This window comes from Netta rufina, assembly GCF_964035555.1.
Source record: "Netta rufina genome assembly, chromosome: 3".
Classification (NCBI taxonomy): Eukaryota; Metazoa; Chordata; class Aves; order Anseriformes; family Anatidae; genus Netta; species Netta rufina.
The window spans coordinates 54,480,894-54,497,547 of NC_140125.1; the positions used below are offsets into that span (position 1 = coordinate 54,480,894).

The 16,654-nt window shown below is 35.3% G+C and overlaps 1 protein-coding gene across 1 annotated transcript in view; it reads right to left on the reverse strand.

Annotated features, from left to right (window-relative positions):
- Positions 1-16,654, reverse strand: part of SYNE1 (spectrin repeat containing nuclear envelope protein 1) — a 295,282-nt gene that overhangs the window by 199,700 nt on the left and 78,928 nt on the right. Inside the window, 13 exon segments of the mRNA XM_084285341.1 lie at positions 855-1,022; positions 2,600-2,764; positions 4,007-4,115; positions 4,899-5,107; positions 5,414-5,572; positions 6,482-6,616; positions 7,666-7,830; positions 9,944-10,102; positions 11,061-11,234; positions 11,658-11,801; positions 12,230-12,382; positions 14,445-14,609; positions 16,200-16,402. Of these exon segments, the coding sequence (XP_084141467.1) occupies positions 855-1,022; positions 2,600-2,764; positions 4,007-4,115; positions 4,899-5,107; positions 5,414-5,572; positions 6,482-6,616; positions 7,666-7,830; positions 9,944-10,102; positions 11,061-11,234; positions 11,658-11,801; positions 12,230-12,382; positions 14,445-14,609; positions 16,200-16,402 (2,108 nt within the window).

The window sequence follows — 16,654 nt, forward strand, 5'->3', positions numbered from 1 at the left end:
ATCAGACTTTTTAGTTCATTTGGGAAATTGGCACACTGAAACCACTTTCTGTGGTTTGCAATGGGTGTGCACTGAAATTAATAAACAGAGAAATAAACTGTGCAAGTATTAATTGAGTCACATATACTCATACAGTATATGACATGAATTCCAAAAGGTGTATGCACCTCCTGTGTCATAGAAATGGACGAGGGAGAGAGACAATATATGGCCATTCATCCAAAGAAATGTTTTAGAAAGAAGAAATAGCAACAGTCGAGCAACTGCAGCAGTACCCAAAAGTGTGTGCATTCCTCATGAGTGCCTTGAAGTATCTGCTTCTGTTCTGTATCCTTTGAAGAACATGTTGGAGCCTTGGACTGATTAAAGCAATATATCAGCTTGCTTTATAACACTATCAGAAACTCCTAAGACTATAGCCCCTTTCCTAACGTGCCTGACCCATTAGCAACCTTGCTATGCAAGTTTTGCCCAGTCAAATCTACTCTGTTCTTTGTCGAAGTATTTTTTCAACATAACAGGCTTTATACAAAAAGGGATAGAGTAGTGTGAGAACTCAGGGAGAAGATAATTGTTCCTACTATCTATCCTATGATGAGTAAGGATTGCAGAATATTGAAAGAACAATATGAACCTTAACACATACAACAGCTTTTAAAACACCAAAGAGTTCAGATAAAATAGAGGCAAGAAATCATAGTGCCTGGTTATGACTCTTGCAAGCTTTGATAGAGAGAGCTACATGTATGCTGCTGGAGCTATGGAGCTATGGCTACATAGTTCAGTAATTACATACCTCCTGCCTTAAAGAAAAAAAAAATCAAATATGGACATATATGGAGAAATTGCCCTACCTGATGATGAAACAGTAGTTGCTGAGCTTGTAACAAACTTTCAGTATCCAGGATCTTTTCAGCCTCTGCTTGGGCTTCTTTAGAGTTGTTGATTAACTCTTCAATTGCGCTTTTAACTTCTTCTTTGTACTGAACACAGTCTCCAAGAGTGCCTAATGTCTTTTCAATCTACAGTTAATGATAACTTTATGTATTTCATGTTAAAAGACAAATTTATATTGTAAGGACATGTATATAAGTGGACTACTTTTTGTAAAAAAATGAATTGTTTTACAAAAGACTTCCAATATTGTCTTTAAAAATTGTAAAGACTGAATTGTCTAAATTTTTATATCTCTAGAATTCTTAGTGTACACCTTTACCTTTACATTGGTGAGTGATTGTAGCCTTAAAATATGACTGTAGAGAGCTTTGTCTTGTTTAGACATACCATACTATACTATATTGAGATAAGGTGGATAGCTGTCTAAATAGAGAGATAGTGCTAGGCACTGAAATAGGCTCCTCAGGGCAGTGGTCATGACACCAATCCTCCTGGAGTTCAAGCAGAGTTTGAACACTCTTAGACATACAGCTTAATTTTATGTATCCCTGTGTAGAACCAGGGGTTGGACTCTATGGTCATTGTTGACCATTTCCAACTTGGGATATTTTGTTCTGTTACATTTTTAGATTCAAAACAAGTTTAGATTCTAGTTCTTAATTTCTTGTAGTAGCTTCATGAACTTGTGTTCCAAAAAGCAAAAGTACTTTAATATATATACATTTATATATATATTTATATAAAAATAATAAGATATTTATTTATTGCCATCACTTGGAAATCATAACATTGATTCTCCCCAACTTTCCAAACATACTTTTCTGATGATGGAAATTCAGAACATTTTTATTAAATACATGGAACTTTTACACATTTCGAACACTTATGAGGTCTCCACAAGGACTGACATTAACAGTGAAATCCGAAACCTTTCTCTATACTGAACTATTTTTCAAATTGATTTTTTTTTTTTTTTTACTGTGAAAACTGTGAAGTGGTAAGATCACTAAGATCCCACAAACCTCAAGAATTCAGTGAATTCTGAGAAGTTTTACTTCTTATTGACTAGAAACTTCCCATGATTTCAGCAGTTCCAGTATCTCATTACCATTCAGACCTCAGATATTTGTGGCCTTTTTCTGCAAATTCAGTGCATGCTTGAAATCTAATTGATTTGAAACCACCTCACAGTATTTCCTTTATTATTTCAGTATAAATGATACACAAATTAAGATTAAAAACAAGTTGTATATCCAACTGTTGATAGGTTTTCCCAATGTTAATTAAGAACTGATTTTAGAAAACTATTTTTTGCCTCTAAAAATACTGACATTTTGATTCTATAAATATTTTATTTTCTAGGACACATTCCAGTTCTGACCAAAAAATAAAAAGGATCTATTATAAAACTATTATAATACTGTTAGTATCTTTTGTCTGCTTGTCTCACAGCTTTGCTACCCAGACCATACAAATGTTTTTTGTTTATTTTTTTCATTGCTGAATGCTTCCAGTTTAATTAACATATATATACATATATACATATATATATATACACATATAACATATATACATATGTTATATGTGTATATATATATATATGTATATATATGTTATATATCAGGAAACTTGTGAAGCCATGATCAATGTCATTTCACATGACACTGTAAATGGAGATTTTTTTGTGTTCCTCAATCTGTACCTCAGCCAGCAAATCCAGGAGTCCCTTGAAGTCACTGGAAAGTTTACACAGCTCATCCTCTGTTTTCTTGGCCTCCATATCAGTACATATTGATGTCAGAACAGCAAGTCTAGATTTCAGCCAGCTGTGATTTTCTCCTTGCTTGTTAATATGCTGCCTGATTTCCTGTGGAAGAATCAAAACATATTTTCTTCAAGTAAGTAAAATATATTAATGAGTTGCATTCATGGCATCAGTTCAAAGATTAGTGGTATAAACATACTATTTTTGTTCTTATCTTGAAACACTAAAAACGTAAAATTTTTCTGCTCACATACTCTATTTATTTTGTTCCAATCAGTGGCTAGTGTCTTGCATTTGCTCCACAGATTTTACAGAACTGTGTTCTATAAAATAGCAGTAGAATTATTTTTCCTCACAAACTAGCATTTTTACCTATAGAAGAAGGATAGATAGTTAATATGTTTACATTTTTCATATATTGACCAAATTTCTTAGTTACGATTTAAATCTTAAATTTCTCAAACATAAACATCGTATGATATAAGGTTCTACATATTTCTTCTTCCATTTTAATATATATTTTTTCAATCTTTCCATCCAGTAGTTATTTTATGTCTTTATATCAACGCTGGTAGCAGGTAAAGCTGTCAGCAGGTAAACTACATGAATAAATTAGACTCTCTGGAGCAGAAACACCCATTTAGCTAACCATCTTTCTGTTTTATCAAGCAATTTATTTTATTATAAATAAAAATAATTTTATTTCTCTACACAGTTGGCCTTTACAAACTGTTCATGACTTTCACACAAAGTTTTATGTTATGTGATATTCCTATTTTGGCTTCTAATGTGTGGAGAAAAAAAAAAAAAAAGTTAAGGTAGTTTGAAGGACTAGAAGCACTGAATCTTAAACCATTCTACTATTTCTGTTACCATTCACCAATGCAAAAGTGAATGGTAGACTCTCTCTGCCTCCCCTATTATACTACTGTAGATGAGAAGTCTTATTATAGAAGTTTTCCCTAAATGTTCTGTAAATGTAGGGCAATAACTTGATCCTTCAAAAACACCCAGTCCAGAAATTTTGGCTTTTCTTTGCACTGCACTCTTAACTGTACATGCAGCAGAATGAGGGGTAAGTATTTAGTGTACTTGCTTCTATATTTTGAATGGTCTGAATGTACTAGTAAAGGGACCTGCCATTCTCTGAATTTCTAGAATTAGGGACTTACACCATGATTTGCTGCACATGGAATTTTGTCCTGGAAATATTTTTAAGAATTCTAAAAATCAGCAGAACTTAATCCGTGGTTTCCACACTAAAAAAATTGCAATGCTTCAGAGTACAGTTTTATTCAGAGACCCAGTATCAATGAGTGTAGTTTAGTTAGAATATAAGCTCACCCCCACAGATGATTTAAACTGCTCATATTTGGCAGTATCACTGACACTTTCCTTTATCTTCTTTAGTTCCCTTTCTGTTGATGAAATCCAATTTGCCAATTCAGAAAATCTGAAATAAAACATCACATAATGCATTCAGCTCTGGGGTCCCCAATATAAGAAGGACATGGGCCTATTAGAATGAGTCCAGAGGAGGACCATGAGCATGATCAACAGGCTGGAGCACCTCTCCTATGAAAACAGACTGAGGGAGTTGGTGTTATTCAGCTTGGAGAAGGCTCCGGGAAGACCTTATATCAGCCTTCCAGTACCTACAGGGCACCTACAGGAAAGCTGGAGATGGACTCTTCATCAAAGAGTGTAACAATAGGACTAGGGGTAATGGTTTTAAACTTAAAGAAGGTAGATTTAAATTAGACATTACAAATAAGTTCTTTACTCAGGGGGTGTTGAGGTACTAGAACAGGTTGCCCAGAGAAGTTGTGGATGCTCTGTCCCTGGAAGTGTTCAAGGCCTGGTTGGATGGGGCTTTGAGCAACCTGATCTAGTGGGAGGTATCCCTGCCCATGGAAGGGGGGAAGGAATTATATGATTTTTAAGGTCCTTTACAATCCAAAATAGTCTGTGATTCTGTCATAATGCAAAGCAAGGAAAAAAGACAATGATTACCACTGTTAAATGGCAACCTCTTAAATTTAAGCTAATAATTATAAAACCTTCAAAGCCCCACTATTATTTGTAGAATCACTACATATAATTAGCTTGAAGTCAAGAACACAGATTTATCATTCTTTACGTGGTACTGATCTACATGGTACTGATCTATAATGACATTTTGAGGAGTGATCACACATAATGCACTACCAGACCCCTCTAGGATTTGGGCTAACACCTGTTTTTATAGCCCTTCCAGGTGTCTGAGTGCTCTGTTAGTTTTGCGTATGTGCTGTCTATCTGGGATTTCAGCTCCTTCAGGATTCGTTGGCTACTTTCCAACGTAGCCCTCACTGGATCAGAAACTGGAAGTTTTTGGCAGAGTTCCTCAATCCGTTGTAGTCTCTTCTCACACAGACGGTAAGATCCCTTGTCACCAAAGAACAGCTGATGGGAGAAAAAGCAGAAAATTCAATAATAATATAATTGGCAGAAATCACAAAGCATATCTATATCTTTGATGTAAACTGGTCGTACATGATGCTACTAGGTCCTACTAAGCTTTTAGGTATTAGCATGAAAGGATAAATTCCAAATGATTTTATTTATTATTTATTTATTAATGAAAGGTCCAAAGCATTGAATGGATTCAGTTGTGCACAGTGTTTGGTGGCTTGATTTGGTCAGATGTGTTTATCATTTGTATTCAGATGTATTTCTATACATGCCCACTTGGTGGTGTATAGTTCATACCATGTGTTCCTCAATCATCCTTTCTTTGCCTTCTCTGGTTAGCACCTTGTTCTGACGAACTAGTTCAGCTTTGCACTCCTCCACTGTGACCAGAAGCTTGTTTTTCTGCACTTCAATCTTCAAATGAATCAAATGATATGGAGCTTCTGTTTGAAGATCCTACATTCCCACAGGGGCAATAAACAAGCACAGAAATATAACAATACACCCATTAACCTCAGTGTGAAGTAACTGCAAATAAATTATCTAACAACTAATATAGAAAACAAGGCATCTTAGATGTTTTAGATCTAAGATGTCTTTTAGAAAGATGATAAAGACATATGTCTGTGGGATCCAAAATATGTATTTATAAGGCACATCTCAGAGAAATCTTGGCTCTTGACAAGATACTTGTACTTCCTGTTTGTTTGTTTTTGTTTTTGTTTTTTTTTTTTAAAAAAAAAAAACAACCCCCCCCAAAAAAATAGTGAACCTGTATTCACGCCTGCTTTCAGAGGTTCCTTTTTGCTGTCATTGAGAACCCACTCATTCTTCATTCCAACTCTGACCTGAAACCTCTTTTGTAAGAGGCAAAAATTCTACAGCTTATGAGCAATGTTTGTTCAGTTGTCTGAGTTTGTTCTGTTTGTTCAGAGTTTTTAGCAGAAGACTCAATGTAAACTGATAGCCTGATTTCTTGCAAATTTGCTTTCCTAAGGTTGGGAAAGTAATTGCAGTCGTCCAATATCAGCATAAAGTAAGAAAAGCTAGCACTTACACTCAACAAATGTTCTTAACACAGGTATCATTATGCTTGTACACAGGGGAAGAAATTAAGGTTTCATAATTGTTTTCTCTCATTTCCTGAATTTTGACCACTTAAATTATCAGTGCTTTTTCAGGAGGGTATTTGTAGGTGTAGGTGTAGGTGTATCTAGTGTAGTAAAATACAGATTTTTCTCCAACTGTACAAGAAGTCAAAGACTACAACTATTTTATTTATTTATTTATTGTAATCTATATTCAGCAGAAACTTTCCCAAGTTAAGACTTAGAATGTCCAGAGAAATCATTCAATGTCACTAACCTTCCACTGCCGATGGAGTTTCCTTACAGCTTCCTGCAGGCTGTGTTGCTCTTGTTCAGGAAGGATGTCAGTAAGTTCATCACAAGCTTTCAGGAAGGCATTTAGGACTCTCTGATCTAACTGGTTAAAGAATTCCTGAGTTTGAAGTGAAAGGTGAAAAGTCAGATGACAAAACTGGTTACTGATATGATAACCTGCTAGCATGAAGTTTCTTAACATACACTGTAAGTTTCAATGTCACATCTGTTACATCAAAGAAGTAGAGTTTGAACTAAGGAAAACTTTGTTTATCTATTTATAGTCCAGCAAATTAATTTATTCTGGGGCACTCAGACAGTACAATGATATGGTGTTTTAACTAGAATAGCTTTTAAAGCCACACGTGTAAGTAATTGTTATAATACACAAACGAATATTCATTCCTCTGAAAACCCAGCAGTGGATGTCAAAACACAGATTAATGCTCTCACTCCAACCAGTTCTATAGGCAAAACCAACCTTCATGTCTAAGGGGTTCCTCTCTCCACACTTTCTGGTTGCTTACATTCACCAATAAGGGGGATGATTATTATATCTATATATTTTAACCTTTTTTTTTTTTTTTTTTTCCAAATCTTAGCATTGACCAGGTCTGTATCACTTCAAAATATGGAAGAAATCTAAGAAATCTATGTCAATTTTAAAATTAAATAGGTTTTTCATTTATATCAGAATCACACACAGAATCACAGAATTTCTAGGTTGGAAGAGACCTCAAGATCATCGAGTCCAACCTCTGACCTAACGCTAACAGTCCCCACTAAACCATATCCCTAAGCTCTACATCTAAACGTCTTTTGAAGACTTCCAGGGATGGTGACTCCACCACTTCCCTGGGCAGCCTGTTCCAATGCCTAACAACCCTTTCGGTAAAGAAGTTCTTCCTAACATCTAACCTAATACTCCCCTGGCGCAACTTTAGTCCATTCCCCCTCGTCCTGTCACCAGGCACGTGGGAGAACAGACCAACCCCCACCTCGCTACAGCCTCCCTTGAGGTACCTATAGAGAGCGATAAGGTCGCCCCTGAGCCTCCTCTTCTCCAGGCTGAACAAGCCCAGCTCCCTCAGCCGCTCCTCGTAGGACTTGTTCTCCAGGCCCATGCACTTAAAGATTTCCATGAGGAAAATTAGAGAATGTACTCACACTATGCTTCCTGAGAAGTTCTTCAGGATTTCCTTTTTCTTTTAAGCAACAATTGGCAATCTGTATAACTTTCTCCAGTTCTGCTCTAGACTCCTCAAATTTCTTCATCAAACGGCTATTTGCTTCTATATTTTTTCTCCACTCACCAGCTTTCCTGATCATATTCTGAGTTATAAACAAAGAAAATTAGTTGGGACTTTTCCACAGCTTCTTATTTACTCTTTTACCATAATCTTACCTAAAAATGAATTTGATTGGTGTCACTCTTAAAAATACATTTCGTTCACAGCTGCTCCTCTTCTTCCTTTCATGTTCCCATTTTCCCTGTTTTTAATACTTATACAAAGACTCACCCTAATGTCATCCTTGATTCAATTAAAACTGGATAGTTATTCAATACAGATGTCTGTGATACTTGCAGAATGCCTAAGCCATTTGGCTAACATTTATTTCCCAAAGACTGCTTTCAAACGTAAAACAGTTGTTGTTTTGTTTAAATGTGTGTCATTGCATTTCTCATTTTATCAGACTACCAGTTTCTGCACCAACCCCTGATTAAAAAATGAGGGGAGGGGATAGGAGGGAATAGACAGATAAATATGGTTTAACCTATGGATCCAACAAGTTCCATGCTACAGATCTGACCTAGGGGTTTGAACAATAATCACTCTAGTAGGCCACATGTCAAACCATCTAAAAGGCTACTTAAAAGAGACTTATGTTTTTGTTGCTTAGTTTGTACTTCTCTTGTTTTGAAACCTTAGTCACACTCTTTATTATTTTGCCTTGCATTCTGTCCTGGTGCACTGCATCAACCAGCAGTTACAATCCATAAACAAATAATAAATATTAACAGGACAAATGAACAGTTCACCAGTTCAGCTGCACCAAGGTAATTCCAACACTGTGTACTAACCACACACTTTACTATCCTTGCTGATTACTAACCCCAGTGTAAAAGAATTACAATAGTTTTACCCAGTGAGCTAATCAAATCTGTAGCTGTCAATTTAAACATCTTGCTAAGCCTTTTTAAAGGTTCCAGATAAATTTGTGTAAAATAATAAAATCATGTAGGAATGTAGTCTTTACATGAGAAAAGACAAATTTCCAGATCCATAAATATTTTAAGCCCAGAGATAAATCACTGTCCATCCTTATAGAACCAGAATAATTTATGTTTAAACATGGTAAATTTATCAAGAAAATTGTATCTGCCTCTGTAAACACAAACATAACTTAGATGATTTCTAAATGGTAAATCAAAAACTATAGATCTTTAAGTAGAACACACAAAATACAATATAAATTTTGAAATCCACCTCTCAGGTACAACTCTTTACTGACAGATGATTGTCTGCAGGTTGAAATTCAGTTTAGATAGCCTTATACAACAATACATTACAACAATTACAACAATAATTGCCTGAAAATAAATCTAACAGCACCCAGCATCTGGAGATCACCCAAGAAAATGTTTGAGTTCGTGACAGGCTGGGACTAAGTAGCCCTGAAAATATCAATATTACTAATAACATAGTAATGTTCTAATAATTCTAATAATGATGTTCTAATAATTCTAATAAGAATTCTAAAACTAAAGTGGATTCACACAGAATCACACAGAATTTTCTAGGTTGGAAGAGACCTCAAGGTCATCGAGTCCAACCTCCAACCTAACGCTAACAGCCCTCCACTAAACCATATCCCTAAGCTCTACATCTAAACATCTTTTGAAGACTTCCAGGGATGGTGACTCCACCACTTCCCTGGGCAGCCTGTTCCAGTGAATAGTAGTACAATAGTGATTGTAGCCCTAACTGCATTTTTACATTAACAAATGTAAATTCTGACTTTATCTTCATGATCCACTGCATTTTCTGGTGAAAAACAAAGCTCCAGACCAATAGCAACAATTGCAAATCTTTCTGTCTTCAATGCTTTATGTTAAAGTGAATGTGTGGGAATATAGGAGTAAATAATTAGCCAAGATAAGAAAGTCAGGAGAAAAAAAAAAGGCGCAGAGCTAGTGGGTGGATTCTCAATTGCTTGTTTCAAAGGAGCCTGAGACATGTGAAAATTCTCCTTAAATCCCAGGTTTCTCAAAAGGCCTGAGGCAGGCTAACCTTTGAATAACTGCATGGAGAAGATGACCCTTATTCCCCTGACCACTTGTTACCTATAGAGCTACATAGCAATTAAATGGAGATATGGCAGGATGAGTCAGCTGCATATTAAGAAGACTTCAAAAATATGCACCAAGGTTTTACATAAGTACCTGAAAAGTAATCTGAACTTGTGTGACTTTCTTCTGAAATGTTGACTGATGGAAATGCTGCAACGCTTCACTAGAAGCCACGCACTGCAGGATACTCTGACTATTTCTCTCAATGAGGGACAAAGCTTTCTTGCAGTTTTCTTGATAAGCTACCAAATCCTGAAAGAAAGAAACATATATCCACCCTGGCCAGGAATAAAGGAGAGAAAAGTATGGCAAAATAACAGGATGATATTTTTAACAAGAAGAATAGAAGGGACAAAGTCAAAGCACCTCGAAAAAAAAAAAAAAAGCCTACAGAAAATGTTAGATGGAATGAAAAATAGAGTTCTAGCTATATGTAAAATAAACAAACAAAACAAAAAATAAAATAAAACAAACATCAACAACAACAAACAGACATGTGCCAAAGCTAGCTTGGATAGCTTAGTAGAATACAGGTCAGTGCATAAATCTGTGATTTGATTTTACATGATGTCTGTATTTATATTACAATTATAATTTTACAGTGAAAATAGACATCAGAATGACAACTCTCAACAGCAGACTGATCTTGCCTTTCAACAAATTAACCTTTCCTGTCAGTAGCCTTCATATAAATGAGAAGATTTAAGTTCCTTGATGGCAAACAACCGCAGAAGAAACATGAAATTTTATGACGACATTCTGAGATTCTGAGTCTGGGCAACATCAGGAAAGAGGAAAAGAGTACTCAGACTGCTTCTTAACCAGAAGACTGCATTGTTCATGTACAGAAGAGGGCTGTTATGATTGAACAGTCGAACTCACTAGGTCATTTTTTTTTTTGCCCAAGTACAATCAAAGCTTGAAGTCACTGGAAAAGAAGACTCTTCTCGTTGACAATCTCTTCACATTGCAGGCTTGAAGTATTTTTTACGTATGTATACATAAAGCACACTAATGTAAACATATAATACACAGCACATATAATATTATACATTATGTAATATATATATAATGTTATATAAAGTAAATATATATAAATGTAAATATCATATTTACATTTCTAACATTTCAGTCCTATTTTCACAACAAAGATCTCATATTTGCATCTTGAATTGAGAAACCATGGGTTCTAGTATTTTTATAAACTTACTTGAGCTTTTTGCTTAAGAAGTATTGTAGGTTGTTTTTCAGGATCCTGAATAGAAATTATTTCATTGACTTTTTCAAGAGATTCATAGAAATTTGTTATTTGTTTCTCCAGTTCTTCCAGTGGAGACAGCAGATGCTGACTTTCATATAGCAGGGCACAGGAATATTCCTTAACCTTTGGTCATTGTAAAGAAAAATAATTGTTAAAAAGGTAATAAAATTCAATAAATAGTAGCTTCATTTACATGTAATTTATATAGTTGGTAACTGTCTCTTTTAAGATCAATCCCAGTACTGCATTACTTTAAAAATAAATAAAATAAAATAAAATAAAATAAAATAAAATAAAATAAAATAAAATAAAATAAAATAAAATAAAATAAAATAAAATAAAATAAAATTAAAGATGGTAGTCTTGAGGTAAGAAGTAATATTTTCTCTTCCATTAATTCACTCCATTGTTACTACAGACATTCATTTGCTCAAATGCATATCCCTGGGTGTTTTTTTGTTTGTTTGTTTCTTTCTTCTCGTGCAGCTTACTGGTTACTAGTTCAGCAGTCAACACCATGTATAGTAGAAAAATGTATTCTGCAACCTTGCTTATCTGCTCTTTGATCCTTGTCAAAGTTGCAAGCATTTCATGTACTTCCTCTTGGGAAACTTCTTTTGTAACAAGTTGTGCTGTTCTTGTGACCATTTTGTACTGAGCTTCCATGGCAGGTAATTTCTGTTTAATATTCTGTAACAAATGTTTCAAGAAAATTTTCAACAATAGCATTCATGGGAGATACAAGCATATTACCAAGTGATGTGAGATATACATTCCAATTTTTGTCCTGGCTGAATTTGTGAGGCTTGAATCGTAATTCAAATGCATGCAAACTGTGCCAAAGGGTATCAAATCAGCTCACCTGGATGTGATTTGAAACTAAACAGAAAGAAATATCCAGATGGACAGTATTCTGGAAATGTATTCTAGAAATACCACTCATAGAACACAAGGATTTAGATTCGCCATAGGAGAAACTATACAAAAGTAACACTAGTGAAGAAGAGTAATAATGGAAACGCATACTAATATATTTTTGTGCTTTATCCTCAGAATTAAATAGTTACACACCTTTCTTTTATAAAAGGAAAAGAAAAGAATGGAATGAAGACACTTACTTCTAAGTCTTGTACAAACATCTTGACATCTAGGAAGGAAACTTCTACAGGTGCTGAGAATTTTCTATTGCTTTCATCAACAAAGGCTGTCAAACTGGCAACACCATCCAGGTATTCCTTCTGCATTTTGTCTAGTTCATCTGCTCGAGCATACTAAAGAAATGTAAAGTAAAAAGAAAGAAAGAAAGAAACTTATCCAAAGGACATACGTGGCTACTAAATAATTACTTGAGAAAATTAGCATGTTTTCTGAGCAGTTTGATAGAAAAATTTTATTCAATAGAATATAAAGTAATGGAAAATATTCTAAGGGTTTGATTTATTTTCAGCAATGCTGATGCTAAGGAGAACTTTCAAACTAGAGTTCAGCCTTTTTTTTTTAAGGTTTGGATTTTTCCAAGAACTCCAAACTCTCATTGGTTTCTAACCTAGAATCAATGTCTATTAATTTCTTATTACCTACAGTGCCAATTTTGAAAGTTCAGCAACAAGAAATAATACAAAAAGCCTAGAAAAGCTGAGAAAGAAGGGAAAGTCCAGTAAAAACTGCTGACTGGAAGGAGGGAGAACAAGGAAGAAAGCACTCTATAATGGAAGTACAGACAGGCTATGCTTTCACATGTGAAAGACATAAGACAAGAAACACATTTCTCTAGGCATTACACTTCCACAATGAATCACCCTAAATATTATTAACAAATATAACTCGAGAACATTCTAGTTTGGAAAAGTTACAATAAAAAATCTGTGCACTTTTCTATTTAACTTGACTGCAATGGAACTAATCATGCCAATTTAAAAAGGAGATTCAACATCTTCAAACAGGCAATTGCCAATTGAAAGCTGCTGAAAGGGAAAAATACCATTAGATGTATATTGATAATAAGCAAAAATATTTTCTATTGTGAAAACATTTCACAATAAGGTGTGAAACATTTGTGCATAATTTTATCCTCTCTTGTGCCTTTTAATAAGAACATAAAAACAACATTTATTTTCCAAACAGTTTGTCGTGGTTTAACCCGGCTGGCAGCTAAACACCACGCAGCCGTTCGCTCACCCTCCCCCCTCCCTCTCTGGGACGGGGGAGAGAAATGGAAAGTGAAGCCCGTGAGTTGAGATAAAGACAGTTTAGTAAGACAGGAAAATAATAATAATAATAATAATAATAATAATAATAATAATAATAATAATAATAATAATAATAATAATACAATGATGATAATAGTACTACTACTAATAATATGTACAAACAAGTGATGCACAATGCAATTGCTCACCACCCGCTGACCGATGCCCAGCTTAACCCCGAGCAGTCCGGCCCCCTCCCCTGGCTAGCCACCCCTATATATTGTTTAGCATGACGTCAGATGGTATGGAATACTACCCCTTTGGCTAGTTTGGGTCACCTGTCCTGGGTCTGTCCCCTCCCAGCTCTTACTGCACCCCCAGTCTGCCTGTTGGCAGGACAGAGCAAAAGGCTGAGGTGTCCTTGGCTTGGTATAAGCACTGCTCTGCAACAATTAAAACATCGGGGTGTTATCAGCACTCTTCTCATCCTAAGCCAAAACACAGCATTCCACCAGCTACTAGGAAGAAAATTAATTCTGTTCTAACTGAAACCAGGACACAGTTGAATCTCTTTTATGAGACAGATTTGTATTTCTAGTTTTAGTTTTTAAATTTGCTATATCTACCTCCTGGTTCATGAGATGGAACTAATGTCTGACTGATTTGGGGAAAACATTTAGCTAACTAATTTGCATTGCACCTGCTTATGGTTGTAGTACAGTAATTGAACACAACTTCCATTAAAGGGTAATAAAAACATGCACTTTCAACATTTTCCCTATTTAGTTTTACAGACCTTGCAATAACAATGGCTATGTAAAACCAATCATTTTCTTAAAAGAAAGTAGAAGTTATGCATGAATAACAAACACTGTATTATGATATTAAAGAAAAAAATACAGGCTACACCAGCTGAAGATATCTAAAAATAAAAACAACATTTTTTATAACCCAAAAGATAAACAAGACAAATGCCCCAACTGCAGTAAACTACTGACAGGGTTTAATTTCATATTTAAATAATTATGAAAAGTTAGGCACATTAGTAAGCTGTTGTATAGTCCTGCTAGTGGGGCAAATCTGTCTTGCTGGCATGGAAATTACAAAGTAAACATTTAAATGTAACAACTGCAAAACCACATACTTGTTTAACTTGCATAAACAACTCTCTCCATCTTCCATTTAGTAGCAGAAGTTGCTGTTTAAGGTCTCTAGAAATGGCCTCATCACATGTTTCAATCAGAAAATTACCAGCATCATTCATGGCTGTATGCTGTTGGATCCAGTGAGGTAAGTGCCGGAAAAAATCCTGAATTAAAAAATAAAAGCAAATTCTTAAACCTTTGCAAATAACATTTACCTTAAAACAATAAACTAAACATTAGCCACCCATTAATGGTTTGATAAAACATTTTGAACAATCATTCTCTAAAACACTTTTTATTGGATATGCTGTAATAGAATTTTGAACTGTTTGAAGACAGCCTACTATATTAAAAATTGCTACTAGTTTACTCATAGCTCATTTTACTGTGGTGAGTAGCTTCAGCTGAACTAATGAAACTCCTTCTTAAGAGAAAGTATTTGGTCAGTAACTAAAAACACTGTTAGAATAAAATTTCTGATCTGAGAAAACTGATTCTTCACTACTGCTTCCTCTTATCTCAGAGAAGGTGAGAGGTTAAGTGAAAAGGGTAGCTGTGACTGATTTCTTTCCCCCATCCTACTACGACAGCCTAAATAGCCCTCCCATTGTACATCTTGTAGTAGGGTACACATACATAAATTGGCAGGGAAGGCAAAGACCAACCTTCCTTCCTTCTCCCCTTCCTTTTTGCTCTGCAAGAGAATGGGCTGTTATCTGTTATCTAAGGATGGGAGTTACTTAAGACAGGTATCTCTCCAGGCACTATGGTCATAGCTATAACAGCGAACTAAACATTACTTGATCACTGTACCATGATTACCCCCATTATTTAACATGTTCTCTCATATGGCTTTGGCTTCTGCCAGCTGCCCTTCTCCTGAACAGTATGCAATTCATTGGAGAGCACAGGGCAAGTGCTGTTCCAAATAGACTGAATCAAAGAGGACACTTTCTTTACGTGGAGAAATAGAGTAGCCACAAGCTTGCAAGCTGAACCATGCCACTTGGTCCTCGAGACCAAGGAAGAGGCACTGACTCATTTTATTACTGGCTCTCAATCTAGAATTCCAAGACTGCTTATCTGATAGTGACAGTGCTATGCCATCCCTTGCTTAGGGGCAGATGTGAAAAAGCCCAACTGTAATGCCAGTCATCTCAAGTTTCGGAGCTACAGTTCTTGTCAGAATGTATCCACATGTAAAAACACTTCTGATACAATTATATTTTTGATACAACCAAGAGAAAAAAGAAGAGAAAATTTTAAATGGATATATACTGCTTAAAATTGTTGAAGAAAGAGTAGAACAACAAAGTGTTTTAAATCCTCAGAGGTGAGATCAGTACAGATACTCTGTACTGCTGTATCAGTGAATAATCATCATTCTTTAGTAAGCTAAATGTGCAGTTTGAATCTTCTATATGTTGCAGAGCACAGCCTTTGCTTTGTGCATAGACTGTCCTTTGTGAGCACAGCCAAAACTAATTAAATCTACCAAATCTGGCACTGTCCAGTTCTCCTTATTAGGAGACAGGAAAACTGTCCTGGTCAGACTTATTAGAGATCAAAAAGGAATGAGAAGATGTAGCAAACTACTCAAGTCCTTGAATCTATCAGTGAATCCACTAAAAAGTTCCAGCCTGAACCTCTCTCTCTCATATGATATTTTTAAAAACAACCTAAAGAAATGCAAAAGTATATAACATATTTCATAATTTACAAAATAGATAAATATAGATGGCATTAATTCTTACCTTTTTAGAAGGTTCAGGCTGATTAAGCATTTTTTCAGCATCCTCCAACCAGGCTTGCAGACCTGCCACAGTGCTGCTGTATCTGTCCCAATTAGCAATTACTTCTTCCAACATGCTTCTTACACTTCTCACTTCTACTGAGAGATTCCTCCACTGTGCTGTTGTTTCATTCATGAATTTCATCACATTCTCAACTTCTTCCACTGACATGCAGAAATGAAATCAATTATTTAAGTTTATTATTAAGCTTTTGTGAAGCTTAATTTTATTCTACATTTATCCATTCTCATCAGGGAATTATATTTTGCTAAAACTGCTGTTTCAGAAGGCTTATACACATACGCTCAGTTGATAGCCCAAATTTTAGTGCAAAATTATTACTGAAAAATGAGCCACGTGAATTAAAGACAGAGGAAAGTACATAAAATTAGTGCCATATTTGCATAGAAACACTG